The sequence below is a fragment of the Bos javanicus genome, chromosome 6, assembly GCF_032452875.1.
Source record: "Bos javanicus breed banteng chromosome 6, ARS-OSU_banteng_1.0, whole genome shotgun sequence".
NCBI classification, from domain to species: domain Eukaryota; kingdom Metazoa; phylum Chordata; class Mammalia; order Artiodactyla; family Bovidae; genus Bos; species Bos javanicus.
The window spans coordinates 44,684,271-44,698,711 of record NC_083873.1 but is presented as its reverse complement, the minus strand read 5'-3'; the positions used below and the strand labels follow the sequence as shown (position 1 = coordinate 44,698,711).

Sequence of the window (14,441 nt, the reverse complement as noted above, 5' to 3'; positions counted from 1 at the left end):
GGGGGATGTGTTATCCCTACTGGAGCATTTGCACCCCAGTTCACCATGTGAATTGGTCCAGATGGAAGTCCAATCTTCTCTCTAAAGAATTTCAAAGACCAGCTGCTTGCTCATTGGGGTTATCTTTTTCTGTCTCTTTCAAATCACAGCATGCCTTTGCCCCACTTGGTTTCCTCCAAAACCTGGGGGGCTCTCCTGGCTGGATCATTTCCTGTTGCCCCATGAGCTGATGCCCTCTTTCTCTTTGGCTCTATTTGAGCACATTCCCCCCTGCCCTTGGCTTTCATTGTGGAAGCCTCCATTTGGAACAAATGTTCCTCCTTAATAATACTGAGGGTACCTTCACAGGGCTCAGTTAGGATGTCTAAACGCCAAAGGGTTTCCCTCAACTCACTATTGTTATGTATTCCTTGTCTTCCAGATGTCTTTCTGAACAGAGAAAAATTTGAAGATCATAGAGATGCAGTAGAGAGCTCGGCAGTGAATCTAATTAGAAATGAGAAGCAGAAAAATAAGAAGGCCCCGTCTCTCGATATTATGGTTGCTCACAAAAACAAAATAAGTTGATACAGCATGATGGCAATTTAAAATGATAGATATAGATGTGCTGCCTTACTTTTCACATCACCTCTTTACTAAATGAGGATTTTTTTCGGATGCTTAGGCAAAGTGTGCATAATACTGACAAGTATGACTTTCTGAAATCTATATGAGCCCAGGAATATATTTTGGGATCATAGCGAAGGCCAGTGATAGCCTATTAAATTTAAAACAATAGACTTAAAAAAGCACACCAGCTGCTGTTTTGTACTTTGATTTAAAGAAAGAAGTAACTTCTATTCAGGTGTAGACCTTGTTTTATTGGATTCTACCATCATCGTGTATCATAACTATATATTTTTTGTAACCTGAAATTAAAATGTAATTTTCCCAATGTAGGTGATTGATTATCTTTATTACTTACATTATCCCCCCCACCCACCCTTGCTGAAGGCCAAGCCTGGGCTGAGCATAGTTTCTAGCAAACTGTAGCAGCTTATCACTTGCAATCTGTCACCTAAAATTATTAGATCATATGCTAGTTGTGAAAAATATGGAGAATGTAAAGATTTTATGCAATCAGCCAAAAACGCCAGATCTAAAATCAGTTGGTTTATTTCCTGCCATCTTTCAAGTTGACCAAAGCTCTCACTGATTTGCTCTATTTTCTTACGTTTTTAGTATTTCTGTATATACATGCACTGAAAAGCCCCACTTGGAAAAAAATGCACTGCAATTCTGAGAAAAAGCTTATCCTAAACATCTAAAGATAGCATTTCTAATTATTGTCGACATTGTGTTTACACTGTGCAAACTTGAGCATTATTCTCACTTTACCAGCTGTGTCTAGGTAGAGTCATTACATCAAACGCTTCTAATTTTACAAAAAGAAATCAAAACAAGTGTGTGTTTAAGTCTCAGTGACAAACGCAAACCCTGTGAGTCAAATAGGCAAACTGATTAGCAAGCTGGCTGGGAAGTCAAAACAGCAACTATAAGGAGATTAACAAAATAGATCTGTAAGAGTAGAGGAGTGAAAATAGCCTCAAGGGGCCAAGTGGGGTCCTGTAGGCGGGTTGGTTGTACATATCCGGTTCTGTGCCGGGAACCAGATGCCTGCCCTTATGGCCGCCAGTCTTTCCCTCATTTAGAGCTGTGATCACAGAATTCATCTCAGCTGGCCTCCTAATGGATGTGGAACTCCTTCTTCCAAACCAAAGAGGTAGCAGCCTTTCCTTTACTTGAATCCTTCCAGTGACACAATCCTCACTACATTTCAAGGTCATTCAGTCCACTGTGCAAGCGTGCCAAATCGCTTCAGTTGTATCTGACTCTGCAATCCCATGAACTGTAGCCCACCGGGCTCCTCTGTCCATGGGTTTCTCCAGGCAAGAATACTGGAGTGGGTTGCCATACCCTCCTCCAGGGAATCTTCCTGACCCAGAAATTGAACCCTTGTCTCCGGTGTCTCCTGCATTGGCAGGTGGGTTCTTTACCACTAGCACCACCAGGGAAGCCCCCATCCAATCCATTACTGCTGCTGCTGCTAAGTCGCTTCAGTCGCATCGGACTCTGTGCAACCCCATAGATGGCAGCCCACCAGGCTCCTCTGTCCCTAGAGTTCTCCAGGCAAGAATACTGGACTGGGTTGCCATTTCCTTCTCCAATGCATGAAAGTGAAAGTGAAGTCACTCAGTCATGTCTAACTCTTTGCGACCCCATGGACTGTAGCCTACCAGGGTCCTCCGTCCATGAGATTTTCCAGGCAAGAGTACTGGAGTGGGGTGCCATTGCCTTCTCCGAATCCATTACTAGGTAACTATTTTTCTGACCTTAAGCTATTATTATTAATTAATCATTCATTAGATCCTTAGGCCTTAATGCTATGCTATACACCTCTCAGTAGTAACAATTTAATCACTACAACAAGCCAATGTAATAATCTTGTTTTACAGATGAGAGAACTCAGGCCCAGAGAGGTGAAGTGACTCACTTAGGTCACAAAGTTTATAAGTGTGGTCAAGCTGGGATTCCAAACAGGCCTTCCTACCTGAGCCTGAACTGTTGGTCACTGTGCGATACACGTTCCTTGTCCTTACGGTGAACCGTAATTTGCCCCTCTAATATTTCTTTTTTTTGTTTCTTGCCTCAGGAACCCCATAGAGCAGTTCATCAACCCCATGTCCATGAATGGACAGAACAGAAATGAAGCAGATCTGCCAGGGTATCTTTTCAGTCTAGCGGAGTCAAAGGTAGTGAAGAGAGAAACTGAAAACAGAAGGTGCTGTGGCCTGAATGTTTGTGTTTCCTGCAAAACTCATGTTGAAATCCTAACCCCCAATATGATGGTGTTAAGAGGGGAGATCTTTGGTAGGGGTCCCAAAGTCATGAAGGGAGAACCTTCTTGAATGAGATGTTGTTGTTGTTCAGTCACTTAGTCACGTCTGACTCTTTTCAGCCTCATGGACTGCAGCTGCCAGGCCTCCCTGTCCTTCACCAACTACCAGAGTTTGCTCAAACTCATGTCCATTGAGTAGGTGATGCCATCCAACCATCTCATCGTCTGTCATTCCCTTCTCCTGCCTTCAATCTTTCTCAGCATCAGGGTCTTTTCTAATGAGTCAATTATTCGAATCAGGTGGCCAAAGTATTGGAGCTTCAGTTTCAGCATCAGTCCTTCCAGTGAATATTCAGGATTGATTTCCTTTAGTATTGACTGGTTGGAGCTCCCTGTAGTCCAAGGGACTCTCAAGAGTCTTCAACATCACGGTTCAAAAGTGCCAATTCTTCAACACTCTTGAATGAGATGGGTGCTTTAAAAAAGGCTTGAAAGAGATCCCTTCCACCACGTGAGAACACAGCAAAGAGGTGCAGGCTATGAGACCCAAAGAGGCTCTCATCCACCATGTTGGTGCCCTGATTTGCACTCCCAGCCTCCAGAACTGTGAGAAATAAATGTCTATTGTTTATAAGATAGCCAGGCTGCAGTATTTTGTGATAGCAGCCCAAATGGACCAAGACAGAAAATAAACAATGAGAGGCACCAGCCCCTTCTGAAAAACAAGTACAAACTTCCATTGACAATCCTGAATTAACCTGTAATCTGGGCAGCAGTGTCAAAGATGGGGTGCTGGCTTTTTATTCTTGCCCTTTGTGTGTTCCTATGTAATTGCTGCCTGTTTTCACAACTTTTAATTGTGGGGATAGGCAAATGCATCTGAGATCAGGATATTTAAATACACGGTTTACTAATCCCTTATCAGTGCCGACCTGTACAGTTTAAAATAATATTTCAGACTGTTAACAAACCAAACTGGGGTCTGCTTGCCTGATACTCAGTAAAGCCAACCTACTTACACCGGGCTGTGGTGATGGAAAGGGCACCCAATGTGGGGCCAAGCGAGAATGGACAGCTCATTGAAAAGATTCAAACTCCCTGATGGTTTTCAGTGAAGGGTTTCTTAAGATGAAGGAGAAGGTCACAGGGTGCATGAGCCACTCAAGAACATCCTTCTGGTTGGCTGGTGATGAAGACAAAGTGATCTTTCAGGAATCTCAGTCATCAACCTTCTGGTTCCAACTGGTCTGGGGTCTACATGGTTGTCGCCACGCCATGAACCTCTTTCACCTGGTAGGGGGTTTAGTATCTGCCAAATGGCTCAAGGATATGGCTTACGTTCTCTATAGCCCTTGAGGAGGAACTAAAGGTCCTTGACTGTTTTATAACTAAACATTTATTTAAATATAACAAAATATAACTATTTTACATTTATAAGTATTTGATAACTGAACATTTACTTTGTCTTGCTTGGTGGTTTTCCTTTATTTCTGTATTTTCTCACTTCTCTGATTCCATTTGCTCTCTAGAACTCAGGGAAGGCCCAGCAGGCTAGAGTTCTTCTACAGACTGGGGGATGTGGGGATGGGAACACAAGGAGTCTGTCCCTGGGAAGGCCTTGCAGAGTCCTATTCAGTTTCAAAACCAGTGAGAACCAGTTGGTGGAGCAAATTCACCAGGCAATAGTCTTTCTTCCCAGTTGTCACTTGGGTTCAAGGAATGGTTTTTAAATAACAAGTCAGTCCTAGTAAGAGGTAAAAATAACCACTGGGGATGAGTTTTTGGCTAAAGTTCTGTTTGACTCTCACTGCCTCAAGAGTCTGAGAGAAACAGAAGCTGCCTATAAAGAACCAGGGTGGAAAACTCACAGCTAGGAAGTGGGTCTATCCCAGGAAGCTAAAAAGTTAATATACTTTCATTAATAAATGAAAGTGAATACACAGGACTGATCTAGTCTGTGTGTAGATTATAATTTTCAAGAGCAGAGGCAGAATCGTTCCCCCATCAACCCTTGATCAAGACCAACCTACCTTTGGACCCCACTGCTTCCAGCTGTTTTTGTAATCAAGAAGTTAAGAAGAGGGACTTCCCTAGTGGCCCAGTGATTGACTCCACACTTCCAAAGCAGGGGGCCAGGGTTTGATCCTTGGTCATGGAACTAAGATTCCACATGCCATATGGCATGGCCAAAAAAAAAAAAAGTCAAGAAGAGCATTGTCCTGGTTGTGGAGAAGGCTGACAACTTCAGATACCAACACCAACTTCCCTGCAACTTGCCCAGTGACACTGCCGCAGTGGCCCTGTCTCCGCCATCTGGAAAATGGACCTCAGGCTTCACACAGAGGCAGCTGTGAAAGTCCACAGAGCCCAGCAAGTTGGTGCACCCCTCATGCCAGGCCAGTGGCTCCAGCACCAGGATCACTGGGAGTGAAAGTGCTAGTCGCTCAGTCATGTCAGTCCCTGCAACTCTACGGACTGTAGCCCACCAGGCTCCTCTGTCCACGGGGATTCTCCAGGCAAGAATACTGGAGCGGGTAGCCATTCCTTCTCCAGGGGGATCTTCCCAACCCAGGGCTTGAACCCACGTCTCCTGCATTGGAGGCAGACTCTTTACTGTTTGAGCCACCAGGGAAGCCCAGAATCACTGGGAAGGTTGTTTGAAATACATTTCCTCCTCTGCCTTTGAACTCTACAGCTCTGGGATGTAGCCCAGGAAGCTGTTTTTTTGTTTATTTTGCCACTTCCCTAAGTGATCTTGGTTTCCTCCCTCTTGCGAGCTCCACCCAAATGCATAAGGATCAATAGGTGATTAAATTTTGCAGAGGAGCTATGTAGGGAAGAAAGAGAAGTCCTACAGGGATTTGGGAAACGTCTTTACCATTCCTCAAAAATAGCTGAGCCAGGAAGAAGCATCAAAAAAGAAAAAAGTAACCAAGGCCCCCATGAAGTACTGATTTGCTGAGTTTTTAATGTGCAATGCAAATATTGTCAAACAACCCCCAAAGGAGCTGCTTTCTTGAGGGAGTGGGGGGTGGAGGTGGCGTGGGGGGGGGGGGGGGGAATACCTGGAGACACCTGGAAGAGGCACCTAAGTGCAGGCTGCACAAACTACGGGGGCAGAGGTGGGGGAGTGGTGGTAGGCAAATTCTGGAGGGGTCTCAGAATGCCTAGAAGGAGCCCATAGGAGATGGGGGTAGGTGGGTGATTAGGGCATAGAGGGATCTCAGGGCTCACAAGGTAAAGATGTGGGTGTCAAGGTGGAAAGGGACCTCAGAGAGTCTGGAAGACCCTCAGGGTTCATGCGTTTACTTCGGTATCTCTGGGGGTTCCTCAGAGCTCGGGGTGCCCTCAGGATGAAAGGGGGGTGTCTCAATATACACGGTTGAGGACCTCAAAGTGAAGGGGATTTTCAGTTAGATCCTAGCCATGGCAGAAGTGGTACTGCAGAGTACAGAGTGTCTCCGGGAGGGGAAGGAGAAAAATCAAGGTGAGCGGGTAGGCGGCTTGGGGTCTCAAGGAGGGGATCGTGGGCCTTGAAGAGGCGTCAGGATGTTGAGGGGTCCCAGGGTTCCCCAGGATGCGTAGAAGGGGTCCTGGGTCACATAGAGAGCATCTTGGGTGCTTGGAGGAATGTCAGGGTATAGAAAGGTCTGGGGTCCTTGGGAGAAATGTCACAGCGTTCAGGGATACTGGGGTACGTTGTGAGGGGGGGGGGGTGCGGCGCTGAGGCACACAGAGGGGATCTCGGGAGCCTGGAGAGAAGTCCGGGCGGGGAGCGGTCTAGGGGCACTTAGAGGGGAGTCGGGGCATGGAAAGGCTCCCAGAGCGCATAGAAGGGGTCTGCGGCGCGCGGTCGGAGCTCAGGGCCACCTAGGTGGAGCGCTCAGACGGCCTTACACTCGCTCTCGCGCCGCCGCTTCTTGCGCTCCGCGTGCTCCTGCGTTTGGCGTGCCCAGGGCCCGGGGCCACACAGACCCACCACGCAGCAGGCAAGCCGGCGGCCGGCGTTACCGTTCTCCAGACTGGCCTGATTGCCGCCGCGGCCCATGTCGTCCTCGCCCGCGTGGACCACCACAGCACGGCCCGCGATCGAATGCGGGCCGGTGAGCGAGGCAGCCAGGCCGGAGCGGTACTTCCAGACCTGGCCATCGCGCACGGCGAAGTTGCCGAAGTCGCCCGGGTGCTGCGGGTGCGGCACGGACATCGGGTTGTAGTGCGGCCCGGTGGAGTCGCAGCCCTGGCTCAGGTCCCCAAACTGGTGCACGTGGATGGCACGGCTTGTGCCGTTGGGCTCGTTCGGGAAGCCCTCAAGGTGGAAGAAGGCCTCCAGCAGGGCGCCAGGCCGGAGCTGCCGGAAGAGCACGAGGCCGCTGACCCGGGGCTGCTCCGCCTCCAGCGTGGCCGACGGCAGCACCCGGCAGACGGCATGGAGCGCCGCGTCCGGGTCGATGGCCGCCGCCTGCCGCTGCATCATCTCCTGCCAGATCTCCGTCACCTTGGCGTGCGTGTCGCGGATCTGCTCCTCCGTGTTGGAGCCCATCTGCTGCTGGATCTGGTCGGCCGAGGCATAGGCCACCAGGACCACAGAGGCACAGAGCAGCGCCAGCATGGCCAGAGTCGAGCACCTGCGGGCACCCCCAGGGGGTGGGGGCGGAATGAGGCTTAGTCGCTGCAAACCTGGAATCCCAGACCCTCCGGGGTCCTTGACTCCAGACCCTTCCTGCTGTGAGGGGCTTTCTTGCCCAGCGTGCTTTTTTTGTTATTTTGGCCCCTGTCTCTCCAGGGCCTGCTGTATTCCTGAAACTGGGCTAGGTGCTGCCGTTGTAAAGATGGATGAGGAATAATCTCAAGAAATTCACAGGGATCTTTCTGAGCCACAAGTCTTATCGTGATCCTCCCAACTACCATCTCCATAGCAATGTGAGTCCGGGACATTGGCCTAGGGGTGGGCTTCCCTGGTGGCTCAGACTGTAAAGAATTCGCCTGCAATGTGGGAGACCTTTGGGTTCCATCCATGGGTTGGGAAGATCCCCTGAAGGAGGGCATGGCAACCCACTCAGTACTCTTGCCTGGAGAAACCCCATGGACAGAGGAGCCTGGTGGGCTACAGTCCATGGGGTCATGAAGAGTCAGACACAAAAGAGCCACTAAGCACAACAGGGGTTGTCTCAGGCTACCTGAGGGAGGCTCTTGTGGCCCTTCCAGATCTCCTTCTTCTCAGCATCTCTGCCCCCTCATCTCCTGCCACTCTTTTTCTGCATCCTCTTAGACTGGCAGCATAAGGCTTGCTGCCGCTGCTTCTTGCACTTGCTATGTGCTCTCTGAAGTGGCCCATCCCCTCCTCTCTGCCATGTTCTGTAGACTTGAAGCCAGAAACTCAGTCTTATTCATCTGTATCCCCAGCATCTGGGCCTGCATCTGGCAGTAGGAGACATTTAATATGTGAATTCACATTCCATGTGAATGTGGGATGAGGAGTTCATTGAGAGACAGATGTGTCATCAGATCATTCCAATGCTATCCTCTGATTGAAGATGGAGCTTTGTGCAGGGCAAGGCCAGAATAAGCAATGTGCGTCTCCATGGGGGACTCCAGGAGGGCTTCCCAGAGGAGGTGACTTCTGAAGGTCCCACAGGACAAGTAGAAGCTTTTCAGCCAAGCCAGGTCAGAAGCCCATTTCAGGCAGGAGGCACAACATGAGCGTTCACAGACTGTGAAGGGACACAGTTTGTATGGGGCATGGGGGAAATTTAGTGTGGTTGGGACACAGCCTGTGCCACCAGGGAGGAGTAGAGGCTGAAGAGGGAGCTTTGGGCCAAGGAGGGAGGGGCTGGGTTTGCTCTGCTAAAGTGCGTGGTTATTAACCAGGAGGCTAGTGCTGGTAGAAGTTTTTAAGCAGAAAAGTGAGTTTTGAGATAGTTTTTAGTCTGGCAGGAGAAAGGATGTGGGCTAGACTTCGGGAATGGAGAGGACAGAGGAGAAGGGATGGGAAGACCTCAGGGAGAAATGGAGACAGGCAGAGGGTGATGAATTAGGGGGCAGCAGCAGCAATCCAAACCAAAAATGATGAAGGCTATTACCAAAGTGGAGGCAACACGGTTTCAGGAGTGCTTCAAACGGTTTCACGGTTTGGGTACCACTGGCAGTGGAGAAGAGGAGCTGGAGATGACTGTTCCCAGCAGGGGAGACTGGATGATGGATGGTGTACCAGGCCCTGAGAAGACAGGAGAGAGGGCAAGTTTCGCCCAAGCTTGCTAAGGGTAAGATCCCAGGTGGGATGTTGGGCAGATGGCTGTAAATGGGAGTTCTGGCCCTTGGAAGAGGCAGTGTCAGTGGAAGGGGTTCTCGGTGTTTGTTGGCTACACATCAGATTCTGAATCTTAAAATTCAGATGCCCAGGCTACACCCTAAGAGAGTCTGATTCAGTGGGCATGAGTTGTTTAATTTTGTTTTATTTTATTTATAGCTCTGGTACCCAACCAGGAATTTTAAAGCAAGACACATATACTAACTGCAGTATTGTGGGGGAAATTTCTGACTCTGCCTTAGCTATAAGACAAGGCTGTAAGACCACCAAGGATCACTAGGAAGGTTAAATGAGATACGAGATGACAGGCCATTTTCACATTTTTAAGCCTGCCCACAGGGATCAATGCTGCCTCTAAAGAGCTGGTTTGAGCGTCAACTGCATTGTCAAAGGCCTTCTCCAACCTCAAAGCAGATGCCATTTTAAAGTTAAAATCTGGGATTGAGTGTTTATTCCTTCCATAATCATTACAGAAAGACAATCTAGTATGGTGATTAAAATCATGGATTCCAGAACTCCCTGGATCTGAAGCCTGACACTGCCACTTTACTTACTCCCTTAGAGTTAGCATACTTGTTATTTTTGTTACAGAGTACCAGAGAAAGTGCTGGACTGCAGAGTCTAGTTGGGCTCACCCTCCTCTCTGAACCTTCTGTTTTCTTATATGCAAATAGAGATAATCATACTTACCTTAGAGACTTGCTGTAATGCTTGAAAGACACAATTAGAATCGCTAACATTTACTGAACACACATACAGGCACTATTAAAAACACTTTGCAAATGTTAATTCATGTAGCCTCCCAAGAACCCTCTGGGGTGGTTGTACTGTTACCCCCATTCTAGAGCACAGAGAAACTGAGGCACAAAAAGGTGAATGTTGTACAGACAACTAAGTCATGTCCAACTCTTTGTGACCCCATAAACTGTAGCACACCAGGCTCCTCGGTCCTCCACTATCTCCCAGAGTTACACATTCAATAATAGCTGAGGCAGGATGTGAAGGGGTGTGGTCTGCCCCAAGCCCAGGGTTTAGGCACCACACTGTATAGCTCTCATCAGAGGCAATTAACCCAGAGCCTGGTACATAAAACATTCCCAGTAAGTGGCAGCTCTTAGCTATCAGAGAAAAACTGCTGATAAGGATTTCAGGACTATCCACTGAAAGGTGCTATTGAAGCTGTGGGAGGAGGAGGTGGCCAGGAAAGGCTCCAAGAAGGAGTGACAGGTAGGAGGAGAGGTCCAGAAAGTGACATCAAGGGAAGCACTTCTGACATGGCCTGGTTACTATGATAAAGCCCCAGGGATCCGGGGTGGGAATAGAGGACTATCCCTGAGGCCACATCTTGGCCTCAAGCTCTCCATCACTACCGACCACCCCTGTCTTTTTGAGCTGGTCCTACCCCTCAGGAGGGCTCTGCCAACTGAAAGGTTTTTCACTGAAAGCATACAGCAAAAACAGGTTGTTTTGGACATGTCCACAAAGCTTTCTTTTCCAAAAATGCTTGGGTCATAATTAACACTTGAAGGAGATGTTTTTGTCTTAAAAAGAGAGAGAGAATGTGTGTGCGTGTGTGTGTGTGTGCGTGTCACTTAGTCGTGTCCAACTCTTTGCAAGTCCATGGGCTATAGGCCACCAGGCTCCCCTGTCCATGGAACTCTCCTGGGAAGAATACTGGAGTGGGTTGCCTTTCCCTTCTCCAGGGCATCTTCCCTACCCAGGGATCGAACCTGAGTCTCCTGCATTGCAGGTGGATTCTTTACTTTCTGAGCCACCAGGGAAGCCCTCTTAAATAAAAGAGAATTCTTCTTAAACCCCAGGTAAAACTCCTTGGGTCTTAAGCTTTTCACTTCGAGCCCTCCAGTTCAGCTCGCAGAAGGCTCACCCTTCTCAGTCTCTCAGTTTGAGCTGTAGATGACCAAGTGGTTTCAGAAGGGCTTGCTTGTTCCGGAGGGGAGAACAAAGTTATCAGGGAACAGAGCAAGCTACCAAGCTGGTGCCTCCTTCCTGGGTTTGGGTTTGAGAAAACTGTTTACTCCCCACCCCCTCAAAGACTCCAGGGTCTTCTAATGCCTGGGTGCCCTATGAGACAGGGTCCCGGCTGTGAGTCTGAGCCTGCGGGGTCCTCCCTTTGTGCCTCTCCTAAGCAGATGGCTTTTCCTCGCCACCCACACCAGGCAACATCCAGAAACATCTACCTTCCTCACTCCACATCTCTCTTTTCTCTAACCCAGAGGATGCTGAGGTCCTCTTGAAGAGCATTAACAGATCCCCAAACAGTCACTTCCTGCCTCCGCCCATTGCCTTCCTCAGCCCTCTCACCACCGCCCTCCTCCTCCCCTTCAGAGCAGCTGGACTCTGTCAAGAAGTGCGTTTTCTCCCATGAAAATGTTCAAATCCTTTTCCTAGAAGAGGCTGGATGCCCTGCCCCAGTTTCAGACTCAGTAAGCATACTCTGAGAAGAGTGAAATGAACCTCGACTTCACACCCACCTTTCCAGCTCTTCAAAGAGCGCTATCTCACCTGGGACCCGAGGAGCAGCACCTCACCAGCTGGTCACAGGAATGCGGGCAACTCCCGGGCTGTTTGTGACTGAGCAGGGCAGCCTCTGGGGGAGTGGTCACTGAGAGGAAAGAAGGTCATTGGGCTGGTTTAGGCAGGGAAGCTGGCCAGGCAGTCCTTGTTGTGAAATTGCCTCACCTCCCCCAGCTCTGTCCCCTCCCCGCAGTCCCTCCCCAGCCCCGCATTCCCTGGCCAAGTATTCCTTTTCGTGACTTCACTGAGTTGTGCAGACGTAGCAAGTGACCTTCAGGGCACAGCAGGGGAATAAAAAGTAGACAGAAAATAGCTTGTTTGGAGAGGTGTACAATGGTCTCTTTCTTAAGACGCCCTTTGCTGTCCCCTGATTTCCTCAGCTCTTGCTGGATGTCTAAGAAGAAAATGGACATCCTGCAAAAATGCATAATGTTTTCTCCAGGACCGTGCTTCCACACCTGTGAGAGATGAGACGCAGGCGGGGTAGCAGTTACCCACTCAGGCTGCAGAGTCCAAGCCGTGCACTTCCTAAGGATGTGCCTGTGCCTCCGTTTCATCATCTGTAACATGGGGAGGTGAGGCTAACCCAGTGCCCTGCCCGTAGTCCCACTCATCCTGTTCTCGCTTCCTTATTAAAGTTATGGAGGAGTCCTTTAAAAGAATGAGTAGTGTGGAGGAACCACTTTTGCTTCCCCAGTGCCCTTTTTCTCCTTCTTTTGCCATGATCTTTCCTCAATCACAGCAGTTCTTTCCAGAAATAGAAGCTCCCTGCTCCCCACCCCAGAAAAGCCCACATTGGAAAAGGCAGCTTGCCTGCCTGCCTGTCTGCCCTCCAGCCTGCTTTCAATAAATGCTTAGTGGGTGCTCACTCTGTTGTGTACTGGTACCCAAAGCTGTGTGAGTCCCTGCCTTTTGGGGTTCATACTCCAGGGAGGGAACAACAGTGTCAACAGATCCATCTAGTACAGAGTGGGGACTGCAACTGGGGAAGCAAAGCCAGGGCCCCTAGAGACCCAGACCCTTGTCCTGCCCTCAGGAAAGCTTGTTCACAATCTAGACTTCTGGGCCCCATCCCAGGCTAAGTTAATCCTTTGCCAGCAGGGCTTCCTGGAATCATCTTTTTAAAAACTAGCTATTCTAGAGTATGGGCTTCTCAGGTGGCTCAGTGGTAAAGAATTCACCTGCCAAGCATTAGACACAGATTTGATCCCTGGGTCAGGAAGATCCCCTGGAGGAGGAAATGGCAGCCCACTCCAGTATTCTTGCCTAGGAAATCCCGTGGACAGAGGAACCTGGCCCTCTACAGTCCATGGGGTTGCAAAAGAGTTGGACATGATGTAGCAACTGAAACAACAAGAATTCTGGGGTACAACCAGGTTTGGAAACCTCTGCTTGGCAGGCAGAACTCAAACTAAAGATCTTGTCCTGGAGCAGCCACTGCACAAGATAAGATGGAGACTTCTGGGCACTCAGAGCCTCCAGCCTCTACCCTGGCATCAGCCCACCTGGCACACTGAGAACTCGGGCATCATGGGCTCAGTCCCTCCCACTCTGCATTCTGTTGATGGGCGTAGGTGCCTTTGACTAATGACTTTTCTGAGTTCCAGATGCTGCCCTCCACTCTACCTCACCCTGAAACATTCTGGTTTCCCGTTCTGAATTGTCCATCCAACTGAAAAAAAAAAATGAAATCTGTATTTTCATTGTTATTGAAGTAAGAATTGTATCAGTTCATAACTACTGTATGAAGTAGCACTTTCTTTTATTTAAGCAGTTAGTTTTATTTAAGGGCCAAGAAAGATTTCCTCTGCTATGATATTCTAGGATTGGTATTAAAATCCATTTTCACTTTCCTTTTTATGGCATTCTAGGATAAATTTGCTTTTTCTCCTACCCAACCTCGTGAACATCCATGCACCACTCCTTTGGCAATAGCACCCCAATTTCCTTCTTGGAAACCACTGCATTTTCAGTCCATGCAAGTAGTATTGATTCATGCTTTGCTCCAGAGGTGGGTTCCTGACCAGTCATAATATTGCATTAGTTCCAGAATAATACATTCAGAGCCAGTAAGATGCAGTGACATTTTTGCTGGGACTGTTATGAAGGATGCATCTTCTCTTTCCCAATGGACTTGAAACTGGAGGAGAAAGGGTAAAGTTATTGTACCCCCTTGCTCCACTCAGGGAAAACCCATCTGAGGATGGGGCCAGTGGAGGAAAGTAGAATAAAAGTAGAGTGATATTTGGACCCAGTTGCAGTGTTTAAGCCCCTGGATCCAGCTGTACCTGAAACTGTTTTCATTATGTGAGTCAAATACATTCTTTTTTTTGTTTGTTTTTTAATGGACAAATGATTTATTGGTAGTTTTTGTACCTTTTTAGTAATATACACATTTTATAATACATATATTTAAACATAGCCTAATAAACAATACATTCTATTTTTCTATTCCTACAACATGTATTAAAACCAGAAACTCTTAACAGCATTTGTCTTTGGGGTGCAGAACTGAGAATGAGGAAGGAGAGGAAGAAGCATCCTAATCACCATTTGGAGTTTTTTTCCTAAAATTATTTATGAGAAAGCATTACTTCATTAAAAAATTATTTATAATTTATTGTTTTTAATAGACTAGTATGTTTTACCAGTCTATTACAAAATACCTTCTCTTTCTGCTCAAGTTGTTTGGGCTGCATTTTCTGTACTTGAGACCAAACA

At 48.1% G+C, this 14,441-nt stretch overlaps 1 protein-coding gene across 12 annotated transcripts in view; it reads right to left on the bottom strand.

Annotated features, from left to right (window-relative positions):
• Positions 1 to 5,821: 5,821 nt before the first annotated feature.
• SOD3 (superoxide dismutase 3) overlaps positions 5,822 to 14,441 on the bottom strand; it is a 72,157-nt gene continuing 63,537 nt past the window's right edge. For 7 of the 12 annotated variants that reach the window (XM_061419812.1, XM_061419811.1, XM_061419813.1 and 4 more), the window contains 4 exons: positions 11,709 to 11,808; positions 8,959 to 9,092; positions 8,056 to 8,296; positions 5,822 to 7,503 (listed from right to left, as the gene is read on the bottom strand). In XM_061419812.1, the coding sequence (XP_061275796.1) occupies positions 6,762 to 7,503; positions 8,056 to 8,213 (900 nt within the window). In that variant the 5' untranslated portion in view covers positions 8,214 to 8,296; positions 8,959 to 9,092; positions 11,709 to 11,808 and the 3' untranslated portion in view covers positions 5,822 to 6,761. Of the gene's footprint in view, positions 7,504 to 8,055; positions 8,297 to 8,958; positions 9,093 to 11,677; positions 11,819 to 14,441 lie in introns of those variants that run through there. The other 5 variants (XM_061419817.1, XM_061419821.1, XM_061419822.1 and 2 more) reach the window with 5 other exon arrangements.